At 38.6% G+C, this 27,607-nt stretch overlaps 3 protein-coding genes across 6 annotated transcripts; 1 reads left to right on the forward strand and 2 right to left on the reverse strand.

The window, feature by feature from the left end:
- Window positions 1–843: 843 nt before the first annotated feature.
- Window positions 844–16,147, reverse strand: s100z (S100 calcium binding protein Z). 4 transcript variants are annotated; one of them, XM_034239043.1, is made up of 7 exons: window positions 16,098–16,147; window positions 7,668–7,778; window positions 6,969–7,044; window positions 6,419–6,524; window positions 4,876–4,887; window positions 4,635–4,784; window positions 844–1,410 (listed from the first exon to the last, which is right to left on the reverse strand). In XM_034239043.1, exons 4-7 carry the CDS (start codon window positions 6,479–6,481, stop codon window positions 1,255–1,257), a joined length of 381 nt encoding a protein of 126 aa, XP_034094934.1. In that variant the 5' UTR covers window positions 6,482–6,524; window positions 6,969–7,044; window positions 7,668–7,778; window positions 16,098–16,147; the 3' UTR covers window positions 844–1,254. The 4 variants fall into 4 exon arrangements, with proteins under 4 accessions (XP_034094934.1, XP_034094936.1, XP_034094935.1 ...); XM_034239045.1 differs by having other exon boundaries at window positions 4,876–5,035; XM_034239044.1 differs by lacking the exon at window positions 7,668–7,778 and having other exon boundaries at window positions 16,098–16,129.
- ch25hl2 (cholesterol 25-hydroxylase like 2) lies at window positions 12,060–12,962 on the forward strand. Its single transcript, XM_034239026.1, has one exon. The coding sequence runs from the start codon at window positions 12,060–12,062 to the stop codon at window positions 12,960–12,962; it is 903 nt and encodes a 300-aa protein (XP_034094917.1).
- A 7,262-nt stretch (window positions 16,148–23,409) lies between the features above and the next one.
- On the reverse strand, window positions 23,410–26,274 carry f2rl1.2 (coagulation factor II (thrombin) receptor-like 1, tandem duplicate 2). The gene is made up of 2 exons (XM_034238719.1): window positions 26,032–26,274; window positions 23,410–25,281 (listed from the first exon to the last, which is right to left on the reverse strand). Exons 1-2 carry the CDS (start codon window positions 26,096–26,098, stop codon window positions 24,191–24,193), a joined length of 1,158 nt encoding a protein of 385 aa, XP_034094610.1. The 5' UTR covers window positions 26,099–26,274; the 3' UTR covers window positions 23,410–24,190.
- Between the last annotated feature and the right edge of the window lie 1,333 nt (window positions 26,275–27,607).

Raw genomic sequence — 27,607 nt, forward strand, 5'->3', positions numbered from 1 at the left:
CAAACCATCCAACATTATATTAAAGTAACTAAAACCACGAGTCGGTTAACTAATAATTTATTGGCAGCAAGAAGTTTTTTGTTGAAACATATTTCACATTTCCATCTTCTTAAATGTGAAGATATGCTGCTTTAGAATATTTTAAAAGTTTTTTCTGCAATTGGTATTTTTACACACGTTCATTTTCCTAATCGTACTTAAATACTTTTACCATTCTCGATGCAGTACTTTTAATTGAAATTGAGTATTTTTACAGTGTGGTATTAGCACTTCTACTCAAGTAAATTTTTTATTTTAATACATTATTTTGTGACACACTGTAAGTTGTTATTTGGAAAGACTGACTCAGAACTTTAAAGTTTTCCAAAGAAATCTTCTAAAATATCAGTATATCTAAGGAAAGAACTAACAAAACACAATTTTGAAGCTATAAACATTACAGACTGAACATCTGAAAACGTAAACACAACAGTTGGCCTATTCACCGAGATGCTGTGCATGTTTTAATGACCTAACATGAGGGAAAGCGTGTCCCTCCTCAGGGAACTCAGACTGACAGCAAGACGGACAAGGGACACAAATATCTCCTCTTAAATGCACCATCTGGCTGTGAAAACGCCTCCAAGGACAAGTGTGGAGTATTTAACTTTTGACATTTATATTAGAACAGGGACGAATAAAAAATGATGACAAAGGTTTAAAGACACATTTTATAGATGACAAAGATGACTTTTAAAGGTTAATGCCATTCAATTAATCGTCAGTAATGACCTGGACGTTCTTTTACCGTCAAAACAAAACTAGGAGAGACGACAATTATTTAAAAAATACAATGACACCATATTAATTTTCCTTTTTTATTTCCAAGTAACAAAGATAACGCTAATATAAACACTACTTTAATTTTTATCAGAAGAAGCTCTGCATTTAGACCAGTGATTCTTGAGACATGGGATAATACACATCCTGCATTTATTGCAGCTTTTAGGTTTTAAAATTCACATATTTCCCATCTAAGATCTATACATCTATCCCATCTAAGTCGTTGTTTAACAGCTCCAGGCTGAATTTGGTACCAACATCTTCTATTGTGACTTTGGGGTAGAGTGTCTATTTCCTAAGTATTACATTCACAATGCTACATACTTGGGGTATCCTAATATAACTTATTCTACTGACGGGACATTTACTGTTCTGTTTTTAATTGCACGACATTGACAAGATTTACAGGTAGCGGATTATTTCTGTAGACGTCTACTTCTTTTTCTTCTGCTGCTCTTGGAAGAAGTCGTTGCAGGCAACAGTCAGAGCGGCCACCAACACCACAAACTCATTGAAATCCACCTCGTTGTCTTTGTTAGAGTCCAGGTCATTCATGATTTTCTCCACCAGCATCGGATCCTTCTGAGACTGGAGAATAGAAAATTAAAAGAAAATATTAGCCCAACCAAAGAATCGGTTTTGTGGCTCGTAGTGTTTCTATTATTCCCCTGTAAAATAGGACTTGTCACTAATCGTATTAACACTTCAGATCACTGTTCTAGCCATTTTGGGTCATAATATAGGAAATATCAGTATTTCCATGTTAAGTTACACCCCTGTAGTTATTGGATAGTTATTGGAGCTTCATGTTGCCTGGAGGCAGAAGCGTCCATGCGTGTCCAGCAGAGAGCAGAGTGATGTCGCTGCTAAACGAGCCCTGAGCTGCCGCTCATCACACTCCACGAAATGTATTGCTTTTGCTCATTTCCTACAGGATTGAGAAACAAGACATGGCTTTCCTCTTACACCCTCTAAACCTCCAAGGCACCGGTGATCTTTACGCCATTTAACTCATTTAAGTAACATGTTGTGGCAAAGGTTCAAATTAAAATACAGCCTACACTAAGGGCAAACCCTCATGGGAGTTATTTATTTCATTTCTAACAGTCAAAAATACTCAAAGATCAATTAGAAAGCTGTTTGAGTTAAGGTGAAATGAGAAAAAAATGCTAAACAATATTCTACACTTCTTATCAAAAGATTCCTATCAGGAATTCATAACAAAATTTATATTTTTCAGTTATTTACTTTTTTTTAAGTGGAATTTCATGCTTTCTCCTTAAGTAAAATAATAAATATAAAAATAAAAATAGCCTATCAAAACACATTTTGGACAACTATAAGAAGATTGACTGTTTCAGATTGTTATATATAATGTGTATACTTATACAGTATATTCCAATATATATAGAATACAAAATTAATTAATGGCAACATTTTTCATCTATGTTGCTCTGTCGAAAATATCTCATTTCCATTTAGCCTTGTGGAAATATTTCAACAAAATGGTAAAAAAAACATGTTTATTATCATCTTTTAAGAGAGACACTTGATAAATAAAAGAAAGTTGGACACATTCTTTAATATTAAATATTTGAATGAATAAAAACAATAGTTGTAAAATTAAATTAAATGATATTAAAGATACCAGTCCTGAACCGAGAGCCAACTTGATCTAAACTCAAATTGAAATAATGATGAAAAATTATTGAAAAAGTAAAATAGCCTGCCATGGGAGCATCTTTTTAAAGACACCCAGTCATTTCTAAACTAATAAATATACAGTGATGCATCCAGCCTTGGTGTGGGAGTGTCAGTGTTTTCTGTCAGAGGAAACTGAGTTCAAATGTTTGGCTGCTCTCAGGGGGGAATGTAGCCCGAGGGGATGTGGTGGTGACGTCACGGCGGTGTCTATATTTGGAGGCGATACGGGCCACTGATGTTGATGTGTGAGCACCTGAGGCTCGCCAACCGCATGAGGGAGGAACAGAAGTGGAAATAAAAAATCTATCTGAAGACATCGGAGGTTTGACTCTCAGGCCTCGTCCGCTTTGTGTTGGTCTCAATCATGTGAAATCTGGTACAGGCGGCTATCACACGGACCCAGGGGCCGGGGCTTATCTGAAATGACCTCATCTATCTCCCGCTGCACATCCTTTATTTTGCACGCTGCCATGACGTGAGAGCCAGCAGCAGTGTTACTCTGACAGCAGGATAGCAATCAATGAGAAAACAATTTCCTGAGACAAGGTCACAATGCTCCTCTGTAAACCTCACAAAACATGGTTATTTCATTTAACTTTAAAGCGAGTCAGCAACAGCGAAGCATCGTCCATTGGTCACTATAGATCCACTGGGGAAATTAAGGAGATGTAAAGGCCACACTTTGGTGATCCAACACACTTCCAATGAGATGACGTTCCTGGGGATAGGCTAAGAAATATCTGAATGAATCTGGAGTCACGTGTCCTTTAACACTGCAAGAAAAATAAATGCTATATAAATCAGTCTCTGACTCTGCCGGAAGAGATCTGCCGGAAATCTGAATTGTCGACATATTTTAAAAAATGAATGCCATTTTAGTTTTCTGTTACTTTGTTCTGAAAGCTGAACCTGCTGCTCCTCACTGAAGAGGGAAGAGGCTGTGAATTACTTTACATTGTGGATAAGGGTGGATAGCCCCCATTGTTCTGTGTCAAAATGAAAGACAGCCCACACACCTATCAATCATCAAACCGTGGGGTCTTATTTCATTACGTGTTGATTTCTATCAACACGTAATGTTGTATCGATGTATATAGAGATGTACTACCACAAAAGTATTCTCCGTCGGGACTTCCTGCAACAACACCACGCCGTTATCTTGATTCTGATTGGCCAGAAAACATTATCAAAGATGTTCTATTGAGAAGACGATCACTACGTGACAAAAGTTTTCAAAACCGTTTCTAGTCTTCGGTATTTCCAGACAAGTGACTACTGAAATCAATCTTACAAACTGCTGTCTGTGCAATTAACTCCGCGCAAGTTGGCAGGCTTTATTTTGCTTACTTTAACATCATTTTTCATGGTGGGGCTAAGCCATTTATTAGTATGGCTGTAGCCTACCCCGATATACCCTGGCGCCGCCACTGAACATAATAATAAAACAATTAAAATGTTGTATTCAGCCCTGATTTAAATCCTGGATGGGCGGGCCCAAATCCTGGATGGGCGGATGACGCCCATGACGCCGGGTCTGCTCTGACTGAAGCTTTATGCTAAAACTTTGTTATGTTTCTCTTTAGTTCCAATACGACTATGGCATTGTATGTGAGAGTAACTTACAGCAAGTATTTGTCAAGAAAGCACTCCCACACAAAAAAAAGGTATCATCATGATTAACCCTACTATTTAAACATGCACAAGGAATTAATGTGATTATGTTTTGGAAAAATCAACATAATTAAAGTCACCAAGTTGCTAATTAGAATAAATATATTAGCAAACAGAGCAAAATGCTTAACGCAGTATTATTCAAATAATTCAGCCAGTTTAAGTAACAGCTAATAACTGCATTTTTTTTGTCATCTGACATGTAATGAAGCTCTTTTACTTCCCCTGCTTCATTTTTGTAAAGCAAAAAAGATAATGACATGGGCAGAGCAAAAGGCCTACAACTAACTTCTACCATTATTTATTTTTTAAAGGATCCTACCAAGCTATTATTTAGTACTTGTAGGTTATAAGCGTATCCCTTTTTTAAACTAATTGTATTTAAATAAACAATAAATGAAATCAACTTCCTTATAGATGTTGAAATGTCCACTAACCGTGAGGAAGTCGGTGAGCTCGCTGTTGAGGAGCTCCTTCAACTCTCCCTTGTTGAGCTTATATCTGTCTCCATCGCTTCCGGAGTAGTTGTAGAAAACCGTTATCAGTGCATCCATTGCACCCTCCAGCTGGCTCGGCATTGCAGCTTCCTGACAATGAAAATGTCATCGATTTTAATATAATAAACTAATACTTCAATACAGTAAGAAACAAAAATGTCCATGTGAGAGGTGTCCTTACCTGGTTAGAGTCCTGAACAGATGAGATGAGAGACGTTGCAGTGGAGCTTGTTTATGAGGAAATGAGCAGAAGCTTAGAGAGCCTTCCCCTATCTTTGCGCCGATAATTAATTCCACAGGTGAGACGCCCATGGTAACTGTATTTTTTTCCAGGTCTAAATCTGTTAAGTGAAAAACAAAGCCTGTACCAGTGTAACCCTGAAACCCCGTGGGAGTTCATCGGCAATGCAACGGCTTTCACACCTGTCTGCATCCCTTACATCCCTGAAGTCACTCCAGCAGTACTTCCTCAAAGGAGGATGTGTTAAGAGATCTACGTATATTCATCTTTAAGGAAGATTCTTTGATGTGTTCGTAACAATGCTAGAAGCACATTTACACACATCTTTGAATGATTCCATGCCTGGCCTGATATGTGTCATCTTCAGGAATGGTTAATGGGAACCAACACTGGGGAAATATATTAATTGAAATAAATGTAAATTAGGAATTTAAATCAGTCACCCAATAGCCTTATCTACAGTGTGGGAAAGTAGCTTGAATTAAAATGCATTTGATTTGATATTGCAGTGATAAATCAGTACAACGATGTGAAGAGTCACACTGAGATATGGGGATATTTTAGTGTACTATAAATGTCAACACAATGCATTTTTACTATTTCCGCTTTAGGGAATAGTAAAGACAAATAAGGAAGGGAATTGTTAGCATCCCTTGCCCAACTCTGTCTAATTACATTGTTTTGGAAAGGAAGGAAACTTAATAGTTGCTTGGTTTTCATTAGGTGGCAACTATTTATTTTTTATAAAAGATGGTGGTCTGGCCGATGGTTGTCGTAAAACATCAAGGACCTTGATGCCAAAGAGTGTGTGATAAGGTGTATGCAACAAATAAACTTGGTTTGGGAAATAATGTTATTTCAGGTAAATCTCTTATTATAGGTACATTTGGAAACGCATTGTTTCTCATGCATCAAATCTCTTTTTTTTTGTATTTTAACCAGACTGCAAAAAATGTAAACATTACTACACAAAATGACCAAAAGGAAAGGACCAAAGATAACAACCGTTGAACTCAATAAGGAAAAATCTACGCCAGATAAGCAATCAGCTACTGTGTTTTCTAAGTGAAAATAAAATATGTTGTCACTAGACATCATGTTCCTCAAAAATTATTTGTGTTTCTCCTAAAACATATTTCACATGATGCAAATTAGTTAAAAAAGTTCATTTCTAGAAGACATGTTTCCCAATGGCCACATCTATAGTCCATTGATTTTGAGTTGTGTGTACTTTACCCGACAAAGAGTCTTTTGTGTTTTCTTCTTAGGCAGACTTGGTTTCACTTCATATCAGTCAAATAAATATAACTCGTAGTGACTTGCATTGCTTGCCAGCAAGCAACCATTCTCTCATTCCCATTTTACAACTCAAACTCCTCATATTTCCATTGTACGGATTATTTTTAGCAACGGCATCCTTGGTCATTCTGTGTCCTACGGTCGCTCTCACACACATAGTCCCTCCTCCATCACTGAGTCATACCTGCCAGTGGAGAATAACACTCCGATCAGCCCTCAGCCCCCGAAGACTACTCCTGAGGGACATTAGTTATCAGGTGTCACCAAAGCTTTTCTTCCACTTGCAGCCACTGCAAAGGAAAAAATAGGTTTCCATTTATTAAAATGATGAAACATTTTCCCATCACAGCAGCTAATAGTGACTGTTGGAAGGAAAGTCATCCATTAAAACACCACATCCAACACTGAAAGGTTTTCAAATCATTTTAAAACAATAATTCCCAACTAAGACAATAGCAAAAAATGTGCAATTCACCAGCAGTTTATAGTTTCTAAACAAATATTATCGCAGGTGAGTCTCAGTTAAATGAAAGACATGTTTATAATATTAATCTGAGTATGTATACCCTCAAACGGTATACATAAAACTCAAGACTCCTTTCTACATTCATTTCATTTCAATATTTTGAGAGAAAACTAATTTGTTTTGCATGTGGGAGCCTGTGTCTTTTGAAAAATATGCATTGTAAAGCCGTCCTAGAGATCTTCAAGGTGACGAAACGCTTGCCTCCTACCTTGAAAGATGATCATGGAGCATAATTTCCTGTCCCCTCGTGGACCCTCAGGTCCTCTGCAGCATCTTCAATGTCACTGCAAAAACAATAGACCATAGCCTATATATTTTGTTTGCACCTAAGCCTTTTCCTGCTGCAACACAAGCAACACATTTATAATGAGTACATTTGTATTCAGTAATAGCTAACTACATTTTTGAATTTTGAAGTTAATCAAATGACTAAACTGTTAACTTTCTGCACTTCTGTCTTTGCCTTTTAGGCCATCATTCTTACATACTTGTTAGTACAATAGGTGTCCCTTTTAGTTTTAAGTGAAATGTTTGCATTTTGTTTCTATATCTCAACAGTTAGTATGGATGTTCATTAGGCCTATAATTCACTTTGGTGATTATCTAACTTTTAATAACCTGGCTACTGGTTTATTAGCTTATCACCAAGTACCTGAAACTAATAATGCCATGCCAAACAGCAATATCTCCACTTTTTGTTTACTGCTAATTAGCCAATGCTAGCATGCTAACACACCAAAATAAGATGGTGAGCATGGTAAACATTCCACCTATTAAACATTAGCATATTAGCGTGCTACTGTTAGCATTTAGCTCAAAGCTACAAACGTCCTGAGTACTGCCTGTTAAAACAAAACAAATGTATCCCAGGAAAGGTGTAGAACGGGAAGAAGAGTGAGTATCAAACCTAAAACTGGAGATGTGGAGCCCAGTAGAGAGACAACAGCAGGTGGCTGATATTTGAAAGCTTGGTGAAGGCCAGCAGTGCCAGGTGCCACCAATCAGGTTCACACACCCCCTGCAGGAGAGGACAGGGGAGACACTTTTTTTCACTGTGTGAGATCAAACCTGCAGCAGGTCTCAGACTGACTCTCTATTCTCAGGTTCTCATACACTCCTCTGCTGTGCTGACAGCAGGCTCTGTGTTGACCTGCACCGGTTCCTGTTCCTTTCATACCTAAAGTGATGTTCACACATGCTGTCACACAGCTTCAAATAGCCTTACACAAAGACAGAAGTATACTGAAATAATATAGGCAGAGCCATTTCCACAACTCTGTTTCTCTGTCCATGGCTCCATATCCATCTCTTGCACAATAGTTAAACAACTAGAAAATGCAATTCCTGAAGATATTGCTAGTGGGAATGCTTTATGCTGAAAAGCTGATGCTGAACTGCTATGCTGAAATGTAATGTGTAAGAAGAAAATGAAGAATTTTGATTGAAATGATACATGAACACTGGGGGCTTGAATGTGTGATAAGAGAAGAAAAGAAAGTAAAAAAGCTTGGAAAAGCAGCAGAATATTTGAACTGCAAACTATTGAACTAACTTGATGGCGCCATGGCAACAGTATTTGATGACACCCCATAATATGCTTAGATATGTTGATGGCTGCATCGTTACCAAACCTGTGAAGTTTTGGGCTGTTAGGAGCATTTTCACGGAAGTTATGAGAAAACCATGTTTCATGGCGAGCATTGTGTTGCCATGGCAACGGCATTTGAAGAAATCTAAAAACTGTCCCGTAGATGTCTTCACGGCTGGACTGTTAGCACACGTGTGAAGTTTTTGCACTTTTTGACCATTTTCATATCAGTTACGACAACATCGTGTTTTTTGGCGAGGGATGCGTTTCCATGGAAACAGCCTATGGTGAGATCTCAGATTTGGCGTAAAGCTGTTGAGGCATCGACCGGAGATATACAAGCGAAGTTTGGGGACGATCGGACCTTGTCCATTGGAGTTACAGCGACATCGTGTTTCATGGCGAGGGATGCGTTTCCATGCAAACGGCATATGATGACACCCCATAATTGACATAGAGCTGTTGAGGGCCGGACCATTCACCATCATCTGAAGTCTGGTGCTGTTTTGCATAGGTATCACGACAACATCGTGTTTTAAGGCGAGGGATGCGTTTCCATGGAAACGGCATATGGTGTGATCTCAGATTTGGCATAGAGCCGTTGAGGCCTGGACCGGTGATATACAAGTGAAGAGTGGGAGACGATTGGACCGTGTGTCCATTGGAGTTACAGCGACATCGTGTTTTATGGCGAGGGATGCGTTGCCATGGTAACACCACATTACATAACATCAGATTTGATGTAGAGCTGTTCAGGGCCACAGTGTTAACCATCATGTGATGTTTTCTGGCGTCAGTTGGAGTTATGACATCAACGTGTTCCATCACACAAGATGTGTAACAATTTAAAGTTGGAATGAGGTTTCTGAGTGAAAGTATGAAGGAGCAGTTAGCAGTTGAAGAAGGAGCAGTTAGCAGTTGAAGATTGTTGAAGTCTGAAAAGTTTCTCCATTGACTTCCATGTTAAAAATGTGATGAATTATGGGATATATCTCTGGAATTATGAAAGTTATGAATGAGAAAAGTAATAGCCATTGATTCCCGATCGAGCTGAACGTTTTGATGTTTGAACGGAGTTTCTGTGATGTGGAATGTGGGAGCAGAAGAGGCGCAAAAAACCCGGCGGAATAATAATAATAAAGAATGTGTGCGTAGAAGAACATACTATTCCAACTAAATAATGCAGGTAAAAGACACTTAAGGTATGATTGTTGTTGTAATGGAGTTGAATCAAGCTCTACAGTACAAGTAAAATAACTTTATTATTTAGTTGTTTTATTCGGTTTATGAACAATTAATATATATATTTAAATGTTAACTTACTGTGACTCCCACCCTGTCATGATCAGTATAAACAGCTGCAGGAAGTGTTCTCACTGTCTGAACCAGTTTGACTTACCTTTTTTAAATAAATATGAATATTGTGTGATAAAGGCCTTTTTTATTTTTTATAATAGTTGGATGTGTTGTATTAGGATCCGTGTCTTTTTTATTTTATGTTTAATGTATTGCTTTCATGTTTGTAAAAACAAAAAGGGCAATATACACTGAATGTGATTACTCTTCAGTACAGAACATTGTGTTTTTAATAACAAACCATACAAGCCAGTCAAGCAAGCAGCCAGAAAGTGAGGTGATATTTGTAGATGATGGTAGCAGGTCTCCAGATGTGTGCTCTCCCTCGGGATCGAATGGAGGAGGCTCTCACACATTGTCATTGTCTCCTCAGACACCAAGTACTACATGTTAGTGATGTGAGGGTTCCACTTCTCATTTTCTCTACCAACAACTGTCTGGTAGGTGGTAACACAAAACCAAAAGTAGGTTTGTGATCGTCTTTATCGACTCAAACAGGCATAAAAGCAACTTCTTCTTATTGTTTTTGACAATGTGCAAACAGCCGTACTCGGTTTTAAAAATGGTCAATACTTTTGTATCTTAGGAGTCAATAAGTCAGTGGCCAGTTTTTATACATGAGTAATTTTGGACTGTGACTTTGACAGTTTTTCCTCTGGGTTTAATTTGACTTTGAGCCTGAAGCAAATCTCACTATGTTGTCAATTAATCAGTGACCTCGGTAATCTAATAGGCCTTTTGCATTTTGACTCTTCAAATATGTTATTGATTGGTTATATATTGTAACCAGCATAGTGGCTGTGAAAAAGAGGAAGAAATGTCCTCAGTGCACCCAATGTTGGGTTCTATACCTTGTCTTTAGAGTAAGACTGGTAAAACTATTTTCAAATCCAGTTGCATTTCTTCTCATGCGTCATCTGTAGCTGTGTCTTTGGTGAAGAATGGATTTGTACTGCCCTCTATTGGCTGATCAGTGGCATCAGAAAGTGTGCTGGTCATACAGTTTGTGTTCCCCCACTGTTGTAACTGCACACACTACTTTTGTATCCTGTCTCTAAAATACCTTTTAGTTATAAGTCTGTGACTAATGTCCACACAGACTTTGAATGCTCCTCTCTGTGAAAAACGTATATTGCAACAAACCCGCAATGATGCAATTGTATTTATCATGATTAAATGTAGTTCTCAACTTTTGTGTCTGTTTTGTATTCATGGCATTATGGACAAATGGACATTTACCTTTCCTATAAAGCAAATCTCAATCTGCTGATGAAATTAGGTTATTATCACTGCCAGCTCCAGAATAGCTTTAAAATCCCCTATTGTGGTGAAATTGTTTTCTGAAATGTTTTATTGTATTTGATTGTTTTCTGAGAACCGTTTGAAAATCTTTCAATATTTTGCATCATTGCACTAATTAAACTGTAAAATAAAAAGATTCTTTATTTTAGTATAGTCATAAGTTCAATTTCTGTTTATTCATAAGTGTTGGAAAAAGCACTCACATTGTTATCTAACTAATGTCAATTATGTAAAAGTAGCAATGCTACAGTGTATGAGAACAATTCATATTACTCATTATACAGAATGGCCCATTTTAGAATACAAATGACGAATGTCTAAATAAGAAGCAGATGGCTATCAGCTCTCTTAAAATGATTGCGTCACACCATAGAAACAGAAGCCAGTTTAGTTTTCATCAATGAGATGTTATTATTTCTGTAAACAAACTCAAACTGAGCAGTCAGCCAATCACCATCCACCACCAGAAACAAAGTGCTTTTGAATTCATGTCTCCTTTGACAGCTTAATGATTAATTACTCTTTTGGGCACATGTTCTGACTCTAAGTGTATGCATGTACGTGCGTGAGCGTGCGTGTGTTTTTAATATGAGGATGATAGAGAAATAAACATTAACAGGCTGCTTTTCAACATGCAGCTGAGACTATGTAACTTAGTGTTTAATGTGTGATGTATTAATTTAGTTCATTATAACATCTAATCAAATACACAACTCCTATACTTCTACGTGACCAAGACATCATAATCAACATCACAAGTAAACGGAAGCCCTCTCTCCAGGATTTGGGACAGAAATGAGAGCTGCTGTGGCCCCGCTCCTGAGTCCTGGCTGGGGTCTTTGTGCCCATGAAAAAGGGTCTTTAAAGAGCGCCTTCTTTTAAGAAACGGGGAGTTTGGGGGGAGCGGAGGTTGGGCTTGAACATATAAGAGGCTAAGACAGTCCGCAAGTCCCATTTGGCACAGCTAAACTATCCGAGGAAGCTGATTGGATCATTCTGTTCATTTAGACCCTCAAATTTGCTTTTATTTTGGAATTGAAAGACGGGTTAGTGATGAGCACAGGTAGGTTACTCAGAACCTTATCCTGTGTGTCAGATGAGGACAACGGGACAAGCTGGCAGTCCAATGGTGTGTTCCTGCAGCCTGCGTGGGACTACCTCCAACAGAACCACTGCGATCTCCTGGCCAGCCCTCTGTTCCCCGTGGTCCTCTCCATCACCACTTACTTCCTGGTGGTTAGCCTTTACACCATGCTTGACCTGCTGGCCCCCACCTGGCCATGCATCAACCGCTACAGGCTCCATCCGGACACCCCGGTCACCTGGCCTGACATCTGGACAACTCTGGGTGTCACCATCTACAACCATCTGCTCTACATCTTCCCCGCTGCTGTTGCCCAGTGGCTGTGGAGACCCCCCGTCCCGTTGCCCTGCGAGGCCCCCACTCTCTGCAGCTTCTTCCTGGGCATCTTTGCCTGCATGATTGTCTTTGACTCCCAGTATTACCTGTGGCACCTCCTGCACCACCGGGTTCCATGGTTGTACCACATGTTCCACGCCGTGCACCACCGCTACCACCAGCCCTTCAGCCTCGTCACACAGTACATGTCCGGCTGGGAGCTGTTCAGCGTGGGGTTTTGGACCACAATTGACCCCCTCCTGCTGCAGTGCCACTGCCTCACAACATGGGGCTTCATGGTCCTCAACATCTACATCTCCACCGAGGACCACTGCGGCTACGACTTCCCCTGGTCCATGAATAACGTGGTGCCCTTTGGCCTCTGGGGCGGCGCACCCAAGCATGATGCTCACCACCGGCGGCCCAACACTCACTTCGCCCCGTTCTTCTCTCATTGGGACTGGCTGGGAGGCACCGACACCCCTCCAACTCCCCCCATCCGCTCCAGGGGAGCAAGTCGAGATGAAAGGGAGAGAAAACTAAAGCGCTTCAAATAATCTCTCAATGACTCTGTGCTTTTTCACTGCCTCTCTTGTACCTTATCTTACTTCACAGTTGATTTTTCAAACCAGTTTACCTCTTTACCTGTTTTCCTTTCCTGTCTTTTTGATATCATCATATTGACTCACTGTATTTTTCCACTGAACTAGGATGATTTTTCTCAATTTAGAATCTTTTATCAGGTCAATATTTGACTCTATGGTAAACTGTTGGTAAGGATTATCTTTTATATCGGTTTTGTCTATACTGTTGCACATGTATTTCACACATTTTCACATTCATAGTGATGTCCCATTTATGTTAATGTATTGTAATATTATGGCCTTCTCAGGTCAGTTTCCAGACATGACTAACATGTTTTGAGCCCTTATCTAGGATTCGCTGATGTTAGATAGTGTGATCCGTCGGAATGATTAAACACACGTTAGCTCGTACACTGTCCCTGTCCCCCTCCTCTGCACTGACCCTCTCACTCACATGAATGAATAGCAGCCTTTTAGCTGCACCCCAGTATGATGTGTGAATGCAATGCTAATCGGTGACTGTCTTTGATACAAAACTGGAAGAGTTATAATAAGAAATCCCCAAAAAAGACAATACCTTTGTGATACAACAATGACCAATAAAGTTGCAATAATGCCTTTGTGTCCAATGCAGTTTTTCTTTTATATACTGTATCTTACTGAATTGGATCAATAGAAGTTTCTATGAGAATAAAGAGATTTTTAAGTTGATTTCAGATGTTTGATTAAATATAAATGCAAAAGGATTGTGGCTAAGAAAATAATTGTAAACTAACTGACTACTTTACCTTTGTAGAAAAGTGTGGTTTGGTTTTAGTTTATCTTTATCCACCCGGTTTTTAAATGTTTAAACATTATTTTATTTATTAGTCTTACTAAATAACTAAATATCCTGATTTATTTTCTAAGCTTTGCAGATGAAATGTGCTATAAAAAGGTTCCATATAGATGTGGTATGATTTAAATTCCCACAAACAAACCAGCAGAGGTCCCATTTCCTCCCCACATGAATCAGCACCAATCAGGCAAACACAGCAGCAACACCTGTTTTGACAGATTCATCTGTATTTGAACAACAGTTACACATGTTTATCTTGGGGCAGAAACATATCGAATGATAACACATAGGAAATGTGTTGTGTGGTTCCTATCTCTGTTGTGATGACCTATTCCCACACTGACTCTTTTCTCTTTGTTTCCAGTCACCCAAAGTCACAACACTTGCAGACAGAACTGGTTTGACGTGTTTCTGGTTTACAAGGATCTGTCACAACAGGGGCCTGGACTACGAAGCCAGTTCAACCTAACCTGGATATGTTTGAGTTAGCCGGTTGGCCTAATCCAAAACATACGCGCTCTCGCTAAACGGTCCTACGACGCGGGTTATCAAGTGGATCGCTCAAGCCAGCCGTGTCCTATCTGGTTAGGTGCGCGTTCACATGAAAGGGGTGGTATTTGGAGCATTCGACCAATCACAAACATGGAGAAGCGTACTGACAGCGCAGCGTCATACTTCCTGAATGAAAAGTGAACTTTAATATTAGACATATGAAGAAGTTAAACTTTAAACATCCATGACTTAAACACTTTATCCAGGATCAAAGCCACATAGCTGCACCTGCAAGGTGAATACAGCTGGTAACAGAACAAGTGTTTGAATGCGTACATTAACACATGGGCGTAGGAAGCATCCTGAATGTGGGGGGGACATTTTTAACGGGGAGTGTGGGGGTCCCCCCCCCCACGAAAAAAAATAATAGATTTCCTGTATTCTGGTGCATTTTAACAGGTGGTTTGATACTTTTATGAGGCTATACTAGCATGAGGAAAATGATGGGTACATTTTGTAATTTCATCCAGTAGTAAAGAAAGGAAACATATTTGATTATTAATTCAGAGCCGTCTTTGAATTAATAAAAAGCAGTTTAAATGCCCATTTTTTGTACATTTATATACAACAATAAATATTTGTGAGTGCATTGAGAGATATTGTTGTGGAGAGTCATTTATATATAAATCGCAAAATACATTTGTGAATCCTTCTGTGAGCATTTATTAATATTGAGACTGATCTGACTCCATACAGATGTTAAGTTCACCTAGGAATGGTATCATTGACTTAAATGTTCAAATAAATGTTGCTCTTCTGTCTATATTGGTCATATGATGCCCCTTGACTGAAATGTTTCCTTTTCAATATCCCCACTGATTTCCTTAACATTCTGGGATGAGAGTCCACATCACAATTTACTCTAAACTGTCATTTCCCTTTCATCACTCACCTCAGCAACAAACCTCTCTCCACTGTCCCTGTGTTCTGCATCTGACTCACTCTCAAGCGCCTAGATGTCAAGAGAGGTGGTGAAGTGATCACTATTTATTGAGCAGTATACTCTTTCACATTGAATCATAACAAGTCATACTGAATGTAAATACAACTGACTCTAAAGTAAGTCCCAGTCTGTGACATTGGACATTTTGAAGACTCAAAGTCCCAAGCAGAAGGTAGAATATTAGCTAGTCAATGTAATGTGCACAGAAAATAAATAGTTAACTGAATACTGGGATGGAAATGGCCTATAAGCACTCAGTAAAACATAAACACACACAAAAAGCTTCTGAATGATAAGAAGTATAATTAAAACATAATGCACATTACCATTTTGAGAGAGAGTACCTAAGTTAAAGAACTCAGAAAATAATCTCTTATCGAACTGAGGCTCCAGTAAAACACACTGACTGCGTCTCTACATCATGGTGTTTACATGAGCACAGAGAGATCGGGTTATTCTTGTTCCCTGTTTACATGATAAATACTAGTAACCTGGCATTTTGATGCCTTTTCTCATCTAAACTATTCAGTATTTGTATCTCTCTATCATGACATAAAGATGAAACTCCTCTCCAGAAGTGAGACGCTTTTGCCCCCGCCGCCATCACTGTTAACTGATTAACTGCTACCAGCTGAAGACTTACTTTCCTCTTCTTTGAAAAAAATGTTCTCATGTTCATGTTGTCTGGGGGAGAAAACATATCAAACCAAGAGATCGTCAGCTTTGATTTTCGCTGTATTAACAGTGTCCTGAACACTTGGTGTGTGTGCCTTACCTTCGCTACCGGCATCGCTTCATACAACAGATCTGAGCTGTCCAACTATGACAACACTCCTTGAACATGCGCGCGCTATGGAAGAATCTGCCTTGGTGCAAAGTAGCAGTGAAAACATGGTACGGAGTTTCATTGATTTGGGCATTCTTCCAATAAACAAGTGGAATGGATTTGATAGTGAAGCACTGACACAGCGCTCTACAAAGTGCAGCGAATGGATAGACCGATTCACGGACTTTCCACATGGTAAAAGTGCGGGGGTCTAAACTAATCATTTCAAAAAGTGGGGGGGACTTGTCCCACCCTCATATAATGGTGGCTACGCCCATGCAGGTTTATGATATCACTGCCCCGTCTAAGACACGATCTGACTTTCATTACATTTGTCTCGAGTGTTTCGTCAACTTAATGTGTTGCTTAAAATAATACTTCTGCATACAGTATGTGACACTGTGAGTGTTGCACGGCCAGATACGGCTCAGCTGACTCAGATAAGGAGATATATGATACATTATGATGTGATATGAATGGACACATCGACGTCTGCACTCACAGTGCGCGGACTGTAGGCAACGTAATGTTACTTTGATCCGGTTACTTATGTTGTGGCAGATATTTAATTAAGCTTTCTTAACATAATAGTATAATAGTTATAATAGTCAGATTGCTCTGAAGATGGGAGGTGATGTTCTATTCATTTTCACGTTCACACAGTCGGTGATTTTGGCCGGCTGTCTTTCCTGCAACGGCAGTTTAAACTGTATTTCCTCCGCACACTGAGCTCTGATTGGTCAGCAGGCGTGGTGCTTTCGTTGAGTTGATCTCTTATCCTGGAACCTATCCTGCTTCGGAGCACAGACTAGGTTCCAGGATAAGTCACCATGGAGATCTAGCCTATGGAAGCAAACAAGAGACAGAAGTATTTGAATTTTATTAGACACCGAATTTATAGCATTGAAAATAATTACTTTGAAAATCATGTATCTGAATGTTTTTGCTCCGAATTTACCTATGTGAAATAAAAATGTAAAAATTCAAGTGAAAAAAATTCGAATGTTCAAATTCAGATCCCAAAAATTCGACGTCAAAAAATTCGATGTCAAAAAATTCGGTGTATAAAATTCGATGTCAAAAATTGCGGTGCAGCATCATCCGGTCTACTCAGACAGGATAAGCAATCGAGCCCTAATGCAATCAAACTGACTTGGCCTATCAGAGCACGGCTTTGTCAGTCATGTGATCACAACAACCCGGGAGAAAAATGACGGAGAACAGCGGGGCTCGCCGCTCGGGTAAGTTGTCAGTTTGTGCTCTTTATTTTACAAGCAGTGAGGGCTCGACAGCATTTGTATCTTACATTAGCTAGCTAAATGAGTGAAGTAGCCTTGTTGTTAGCAAGCTCCGTAGTTATCATTAATTGAAGTGAATCACAACGTTACCGTGTCCTTTTGTGTGTGTGAGGGGGGGGTGACGGTTTGCAAAGTAACGTAACGATCACTTCGGTTAGATAGGTCAAGTAGACCATGGTAGTAAATAAATAAATACACACACATTAATCTGTTGTGGATGGAACACAACAAATGGTGCTCTTACCTGTGATGCCTCCTCCAAACATTATAACCAGACTATCATTCAAACTATAAGTAACAGTTCTAGCTACTTGACTTTAGACAAAGAATTCAAAAGACAAAATCAACACAATTTATTGAAAAACCAATCTTTATTTTACGGTGCCTCTCCTTTTGTTTGTATTATTAAACCCTTTCAATCTAAAAAACTGATCAACTCAACAGTTAACTTTATATTTATTATTGTCCAAAGCATCTAATAATAATAATAATAATAATAATACATGGGACTTTTATATAGCTTTGCATGAAATTCAAAGACTATTACACAATTTTGTTCCCCTCTCATATTCACAGGATGGATGATTAGAGACTTTGGGGGAAACCTCAGCTTTATGAACGTCCTGTCTGTTGGTTTGGCCGGAGAGGGCTGAGGGTCTGAGGGAGGAGGACCAGGCCTGAGGGAGAAGGACCAGGCCTGATGGAGGAGGACCTGCACCAGCTGCACCTACAGAACTTAGCCCATGCTGGGCATAGCTGTTATCACCTGCACAGGCCTAGCCTGTCAATTAACAGATTAACATTGAGTGTAACTTATGTATATTATTTCGTTTTTATTTTAAAAAAAAAATGGTGATGGTTCATGCTTGATAACTTTTAGTTCACATTTCAATAAATTGTATTTGCACTCCTTTTGTCCGTTATTCTTGCTGAAAATGTTAGATTACACATTCACATCTGACTGAAGATTGGTACCATTTATTTATGACGTTCCAAACTCCGCGGTACAAGTGATATGAAGCTCATAAAGTGAGGCAAATGCATTTGATCAGCTGACTCTTTTTTTTTTGCCAAACTTTATAGGCCTGACAATAATCACACTGTTTCTGAGGTGCAACGTAAAACACAAAACAACACACAAATGAAGTTCCTGTTGGACTACAAAACTATTCTCTGTCTCTTAATGTCCTGTACTGCTCTTAAATCTCATCACATCAGCTTCTCCTTTCCCTCTTGGATGTTCTTCTGGACCCTCAGAGAAAGAGAACATGGTGAAGCAGTCCTGTCTCTCAGGCGTGTCCTTTCCTAACAGAAATATCAAAAAACATATTATTGCAGAGCAAGTGTGTTATTTAAGAAAGAGGTGTGTTTGTTTCTTCAGGGGCTATAAATATAATGATTTTATTTTTATTTGAATGTGTACTACAAAGATAATCAGATTATGAATAAACCGTTCTAAATTCATCAACATTGAAATAAATGTATTATTAAAATAATATTTAACTGTTATCAAAACTTAGTGCAACTGTGGAAGCTTGCTCTGTTGTCTCACTGAAAGACAAAGGGTCGCAGCTCTCACTATGTGATGTTGCTTGGTAAAATGTAAATGTAACCTTTTGCTAATAAATTCCACTCAACATCACTGATGTGCAGGGGATCTAGTATTCAGCCATGTTTAATGGCATGTATATCAGTGTATTGGAGTCATTACTTTATGCATTCTTTGTAAAGTATGAAAAAGGTGTACCTTGGAATCCGTGCTGAAGTTCTCTGCTGCTAGGACTCCAGATCTGTCTCTCCTCCTCTGGTCCAGCCTGTCTGGATCACCTTAAGGAGACTTTGAACAAACAGATGTAAAGTTACATGCATGGGTTACAGACTTCTTTCCATGCAAACAACTTGTTATCTTCTTTTAAAAACAGGTCATAATCTTATTGTTATACTTAAGAAATGGCTGGATATCACAGTCCTTATACTGTATCAGTTTGATTGAGTATTATTGTGTAGGTCCTTTTTATTTTACTGTTACTTTGGATGAGGTTTTCATGAGTCAGTCAAATTAATTTGTTTTCATATGCCATATTCATATGTATCACACACGTAAGGGTAAGACACAAACCTATTGAACAAATGCAATGCAATGGATAAGCTTAATTTCCACTGAAGTCACAGATAACGTTATATATCATATTTAAACAAATCATTTCCTTGTCACTAAAGCATTGACTACGCTATTCATCGTCCTTAAATGCAGGCATTAAGTTACATGTTCCGTTGTACAGCCACGATAAGGCTGTTTCTCAAGTGTGATGATAATACAATTAAAAGAGGCATTGGTAATAATATTAAAAACAACAATGTTTGGGTCGTTCGTCGGATAGGCGGTTAGCTGCAATAAATAACTCCAGTTCAACAAACCATATTACAATATCTAAGGGAGCGTTATTATCTTGAAATGTGACGTTCATATTTTAAAGATACACATATTTCATTGTGAGGTTGATTTAATATAAACTAAGCCTCTCTTCAACAATACGTTGACGTTAGCTAGTCTATTTTATGCTATAGTAGAGCATAGCGAATTTAAATGAACCTTAACAATGCATACAGTAACCTAAATAGCAAACTAACTATCTAACGTACAAAGATGACCTTATTTTAGCAACCTCGCACAGAAGCCTTTGGTATACAGTAGCATCCCACTTAATGTTTTACACTCTTGGATGCTACGCATAGCATCGTTAGCACAGATGGAGCTACGATTGCTCAAATGCTACCCCAACTCTAAACATTCATTAACGTTAGCTTAATAAAAACACCAGTAACATAACATAAAGTACGCAGGGTTGACTTACCGAAGAAACTGCATTCATGGACGGTCTGTTTCAACCGCAGATAAATCCTATATTTGCATGACGAATAGTCCACCAGGAACCAACACAACAAACACGGCAGAGTTCAAGTAGTGTTCTCCTCATGAGCTGAGCCGCTGTAGCATCACGGAGCTAACGGAGCTAGCAGAGAGGAGCTAGGAGCAGCAGTCCCGTTGTCATGAAGGGGGAATCTAACTATATACAGAATATGTTTTTGTAGATCCAGGCTAGAAACATGTTCATTTTTTAAGTTGGACATTTTAACAAAGGGTCTACGGGAATTGCTCCCATCTGCATCCATCGCCTACAGTTTGCAGCATTGGGCTTCACCGCACTGTCCCGGGGTTTGCCGCTTGGCTCTGATAGGCCAGAAGTCGGTTTGATTGCATTAGGGCTCGATTGCTTATCCTGTCTGAGTAGCCCGGATGAGGCTGCATCGCAATTTTTGACGTCGAATTTTACACACCGAATTTTTTTACATCGACTTTTAAACACCGAAATATTTGACGTCGAAATTTTTTCACTTGAATTTTTGGGATCTGAATTTGAACATTCAAATTGTTTTAACTTGAATTTTTACATTTTTATTTCACATAGATAAATTCGGAGCAAAACAAATTCAGATTAATGATTTTCAAAGTAATTATTTTCAATGCTATAAATTCGGTGTCTAATAAAATTCAAATACTTCTGTCTCTTGTTTGCTTCCATACTAGCCCGCTAAAAAGTGAACCAGCTTCGTAGTACCGGAAATCCCAGAAGTTATCTTGCTAAACGAAAATCCTGCTTCGTAGTATACCCCCCAGGTTAGCCGCTAAGCGATCGAGCCTGCTAAAAAGAGAACCAGCTTCGTAGGACCGGAAAGCCGGAGTTTACCCTGAATTTAGCCGGCTAAGCGAAAATCCTGCTTCGTAGTATACCCCCCAGGTCCTGCTTATTTTAGGAAAATGCATTCAGACCTGTCTGTGTCCTAATTTGAATCACTGGGATTTGATGTATGAAATAAATAAACCTTATCCCCATGCTTTGACATGCATGACAAGGACCTGTAAAGGGGTTGAATTATTGTCTGATGTTTTTAAAATGTTTGGAGATCACCAGAGACTTTTTAAACATCTGGGATTTGTTCTGCAATCTACCAGAAGACTAAATAATAAATCTTATCAGATTTATCAGACAAAAAAGTACTCATATTCTACTATGTCAATCCTGTGGTTACAGAGTTGTTGCGATTTACGACAACTTTAAAGCATACCATACATGTTGCATCGTGGAAATATGCAACACACCGCCACATACGTGTGTGTGTGTGTGTGTGTGTGTGTGTGTGTGTGTGTGTGTGTGTGTGTGTGTGTGTGTGTGTGTGTGTGGTGTGTGTGTGTGTATGAGTAGGCATCTGCATGTTGCTCAACTAGAACTTTGGCCCTTAGTTCCTTCTTTTTTAACCATAAAAGTAGAGTTCTCAACTATGAGAAATAGCTGAAGTCAAATACACCAGGAGATTTTAAATACAAATGTAATTAAATTGTTTGTTTGGTGAATCTATGCACAACTGCTTTTTGGAGTTAGACACTAGAACATGATCTCACCTCTGTATGCTGTAGCAGCAGCAGGTAAGCCTAGCTTAGCTTAAAACAGGTGGAGACAATGAGCCTGCCTCTGCAGTAAACACAATCTACATACCAACATCTCTTAACATATTAAGACGATCAGGTATAATTACAACACGTTGTCTTTAACACTTTAGTTTTCGTAAGGATTAAACCAAAATTGTATAGCATTGGGCACTGAGTTTATGCTTTGAGCGTTATGGAGTGCAACCATTGTAAATGTGCATGTGAAAATAATATAGCCCTTAAAAACGGAAGACTTTTCTTTCTTGCCACACCTGCCTCTCGTGGCTCTTATAGATAAGCTGTGCAAAGGCTTCAATTTTGCAAGAAATGTTAGTACATACCAGAAAAATGAATGAATTTTGTTATGTTTTGTACTTGCATCACGTTCACCATGAAGTAATCTGCCTTCCAATCCAACATGATCATGCATTCCGGCTGCAAAAAGCACACCCTGTATACTTCATAACGAGTCCATACAATAAATGATTTCCCAACTTCTACGAATCACTGACGTTTAAAACCTTTTTTAACAGCTCTTAAATAAGTATTTGTCCTTTCTTTGTTTCATAAAACTGTCAGATATGTAATCCATTAATCTGAATGATTATTCTCCTGGCTATATTTTATAATCACTTATCCTTTAATCAGAAACCATCAAACATGATTAATTAACGTTTCTATTTGTCCTGGTCACATGGTGTAGCTGTATAGATGAAACACGGCCAGGGAGTGAGCTCAGTCCTCAACATGTGAAAGTAAGGTATTCCACTCAGAGTGCTGACAAAGGGTAAGCTGACACTCACACAACAATCATTGACCTGGCCCTGACAACCAGTCATTAAACAGGAAGCTTTGCATACCTGGGGGAGGGGATGACCTCTTAAGGTGGGGCTGGAGCTCGAAACGTCAGTTCACCTACTTCTTATCTACAGATAAAAGCCCTGAGGTGTTTACTTTGCTTCACAATACTCCTTTGTTGACAGCATAGTGTCTTCAAGAAGAGCACCTTTGTTGTAATCAACCTTTGGGTTTAGGAAAGGCATTGTGAGTGTGGCAATAAATACTGTTGAATAGGAGTGATGTTTCTGTGATTCACATACAGCTTACACTGAAACTTGTGGGAGGATAACCTGTTTCGTTCATCCTCACAACATGTTTCATCACGCTCTAAAACATTCCTAACCCCTCCATCTTCATTCAATTTTGGGGTTTTTCCGTCAGAACACATCGTGAATACAACTTGGTAAATAACAAAATATGTGTTTTAAAGAACTGGCCTGCACTCTTTTCTAAACTAAAGACCACAACAACACATCACATGAATTCCTGAAATGTTTACAAGGCTTAAAGAGGGATCCATGATAATGAGTCCCATCTGCATCCCTCCTCGGCTGCGTGATGAAACGAAGACGAGTGACTCACTCCACACAGGAATTTAAATCGGTGACGTAATGTTAAAGGAGTTTCACAGAAACTGCATCCTGTTGTTTTATTATTTATTTAAGAAACTATGTAACAATAAAACCAAACTCAAACATTAAATCAACACTTCAAATACATTAAAAATGCTGGCTGCATGTTGGCTGTTAATAACAGTAATTCATATTAAATAAGAAACGCTTAACTTGATATTCTCTATTGCTCTATTCTTCTGAACATATCCAGTCAATTTGGTTCTTTTACTAAAGATGTTGCTTTGTTTTAAAAATACATTTCCTACTTTTCTTTGTTTTATATGATATTGAACTGATATTGAAAGATATTATATTTGACTTTGAGAAAATGGAATAGAAATGTTTCGCTATTTGATTAATCAAGATCAATCCTTAATCAATCCTTAATTAAAATAATCTTTAAAATAGTCTTCAGTGCAGTTACTGGTCATTCAAAAATCCTGGCAAATATTTTGTGCGGCCAAGAGAACTTAATATCAGTCTTTAACAGGCTTTCTCTCCATTAATATGTATAAAAATGAAAATATACATGCATGTTTCACATTTGAACACTAAACAACAGTTCATAATTAAGTATTTGACATCTTTAAAAGTCCTCCGCTCTCGTCCCAGCACAGTCATCTTCACATTTATAATTAATCTTTGGTTATCTGATGTGTTGAGGTAACGTGGTTATGACTAACCAGCACTAATCACACACCTTTTTGCGTCCCATGTCTGTGGGGCACCATGTTTTCAGTGAATAAACACAGCCTTGATACCCTTTTAGTCTTTCTATTGTTTCCTTCATCCATCATACCTCTAGCAGGAGCTGCTCTGTGTGTTCCCACTCTCCGACATGTACGACTTGCTCTTCCTGGAGTATTTCATGGAGCTGAATGAAACCCTCATCCTCTCCACGGTCCGGCTGCTCCTGCAGAGGAGAGTGTTCTTCACGTGGTTCCTGAAGTCCTCCGACACAAAGTAGTAGATAAACGGGTCCAGGCAGCTGTTGAGGCTGGCCAGGCATAATGTGGAGATGTAGAAGCTGTAACCGTTATTAATCACTCCATCCTTCAGGAGAGAGTAGTGCACCACCAGCATGATGTTACTGGGGATGAAGCACACCAGAAAAGTAAAGAGCACGGTCACGATCAGCACCACGGCTCTGTGGCGGTTCTTTGCTGCCGTGCTGGCCTCCATGCTGTTCCCCAGTGCTCGGAGAAGCAGAACATACGCCACCACGATCACTATACAAGGGACCAGGAACACCACCAATCCCATGAAGATGAAGTAGTAGTAAGGCAGCTGCACAGAGGGGAACGGGTTGAGAGGGTCCTCGATGATGTTGACATCGTGGCAGGTGGTGATGTTGGGGTCTTTGAGTTGTGCGGTGTGGTCGTACAGGTACAGAGGCGTGCTGGTGATCCAGATGAAAGCCCAGATGGCCACGCAAACACCGACCGCCACTTTGTTGTTCTTCCTTTGCTGGGACAGAGGGTGAGCCACCACCCAGTACCTCTGCACACTGAGGCAGGTGATGAAAAGCATGGAGCAGTACATGTTCCCATAGAAGAAGCTCACAAAGACTTTGCACAGCGCCTCCCCGTAGATCCAGTTGTTGCCGTTAAAATGGTATTGGATTTTTAGAGGTGCCCAAATGACAAAGAGCAAGTCAGCCAGAGCTAAGTTGGCCATGTAGATGGAGGACGGGTGCTTCTTCTTCATCCTAAAGAGGAACACCCAGATGGCCATGCCATTGGCAGGAAGTCCCACCGCAAACACAATGATGTAGAGGATAGGGATGAAGACTGTGGTGAGATTACTCTTCAGTGTGTCAATTGTTTGCTGGTCCACAACAACTTGATTTGAGTTGACAGCATCCTTAAACCCAGCGAATCCCCGGCCTTGTCCTACAACAAAAAAATGGACAAAATTATGATATTCGATTAATCATTTTTCAAACAAAAATATACTGAACTTTGTATATTCCTAAAAGTTAAGATGCTTCGTCGTTTTATATCCTATGTCAAGGAATATTGTTTGACCAAAAAAAAAAAAAATTGTTCTATGGTTATTTTTTCGAAACTTTTTAGGCAAAAGGTTAAAAGATAAATAACTGGTACATGAATCTTTAATAAAATAAGTATTTCTAACTGCCTTTAACTTTCTTTACAATATCTACAAGTACTGTAGCTTGAGCAATGTAATGTACAATAAAATACAGCTATATTTGTAAAGCCCTTCGAAACCACAGGAAAAAAGTGCTGTAGCCTACAGAGAAATAAATGAATAAACAAAATACAAAATGACAAATGAACTACTCCACAATAGCGGTTAATAATACAAATAATAATAATGCAGTTTTTCCTTAATATTAAGAGGTATATTATGGCAATTACGATAGATGCATATTAATGCCTACATTTCCCGTCACTCCTGTCTGTTTGGGAGCTGACCACCACCCAAAGTAAAACATAACAATTTCCAAAGATTCCCTCTAATTATTACAACACCGTTTTAAAAACTTTTAGTTTAAAATCATTTAAAAAATGACTACAGTAAGTGTATCTTAATTTAGAGATGAGTCTGGTAATGTCTCGCGAGCCCGGTATGTAAAGTGGGCTCCTCGACACAATAAAGAGAGAAACTTCCGGTCTTACCTGCTGCACATGAGGCCGAAAAGCAGCAGAAAATCAAAAGTAGCGACAGTAACCGAGTTAAATCCATGTCTGTGTGTTTACACGCTCTCAGCTTTGCTCTTCTTTGATAAATTCGCCCTCTAACAACTCCTTAAATGTCGCACTACCTTCAACCTTGAGAGACACACCCTGAGACTACCTTTATGTAGAGCGGCTGTACGTCATCTCTGACCCGCCTACCTGCTGTTTCCCCATGAGGGTTTCTGTGGAGTCAACCAGGGAGGAGATCAAAAATAATACATATATATATAAAAGATGAGATATTAATACGTTTAACAAAACAAATAAAACACACTAGCACTAGATATTTTAGCTTCATTCAGGCAGTTTGACAGTCTTGGGTTACTATGGAAACATTGAATAAGTAACTGTTTCCAACGGTTGTTTGTGTTAGGCCTACTTATTTTCTCACACCATCTACATATATACCCTAAATGTATATATTTTTTAAACCGCAAACACATTCATTGAATTTAGATGACACCCATATTTAAAAAAAAAAGGTTTAAAAACGTTTAGGATCTGTTAAATCTTTTAATAACAGAAATAAATATAATATGCAGCACAATCATCTGCATAGACTATGTAAAAAAAACAAGTAGCCTATTTTGTGGGAGTGTTTGATTGATTGATTGAAAAGTTTATTAACAGCTTGTATATTGGGTACAGTACAGACTGTACAAACGTTAGACTGTTGACTTCTGTGGTTTAGAAACGTTTTTTCTGTGTTCTCTATTTTTAATGGGTATGTACAGTCGACTCTAGTGATGTTTTTATTGGCTTTGGCATTGTTAATTGAACATGATATTTTCTTTAATTAATTTGTAAATTTTGTGAACATTCTACGTCATTTGAATCTTGAATCACAGCAGATATTGATTATTTACAACTGAGACATGTGACCATTTTTTTCTTAAGTTAATGATATTAAAACATACAAAATATTCAAAAATATCTGTCACAATGGGATCTGAAACAGTCTATTCATCCGACCAAAAGTCCAAAATCTAAAAGATTGTATCCCCTCTTTGAGGGAAAGCAACACATCAAATTGTAACTATCAAAATCATAAAATAAAATAATTATAAGAACGTGTTTCATGAAGATATTTTAGATATAATGGACACATTTATGAATGTTGTTCCACTAAATATCCTCTGTTTTGGACTCTTTACAGACCACCATTGTCATGTGATGTGACTGTTGTCTATAACCTTTATTATATATTATAAACTACACTGAATCTAACAAGAAACCATGTAAAAATATGTAACTGTGGCAAGTTAACTCCTTTAACAATCTGAACAGCTGCATTCTGTAAAGGCCGGGGTTGAACACAGAGATGCATAAATGTTTACAAGAAACTATTTCAACACAACATTTTAAAATCGGATCAATTTATAAAAGGTATGATTCACCTCTCAGAAACCTTTGTGCACCATTCTCCTACATTTGAGGGCTTGATAAAATAACTTTTTCCAGTTTAGAACACCTAAAAATCGAATTATTTGTTTCACAATTTAATAAACCTATCCTA

The sequence above is a fragment of the Gymnodraco acuticeps genome, unplaced genomic scaffold (genome assembly GCF_902827175.1).
Source record: "Gymnodraco acuticeps unplaced genomic scaffold, fGymAcu1.1, whole genome shotgun sequence".
NCBI lineage: Eukaryota > Metazoa > Chordata > Actinopteri > Perciformes > Bathydraconidae > Gymnodraco > Gymnodraco acuticeps.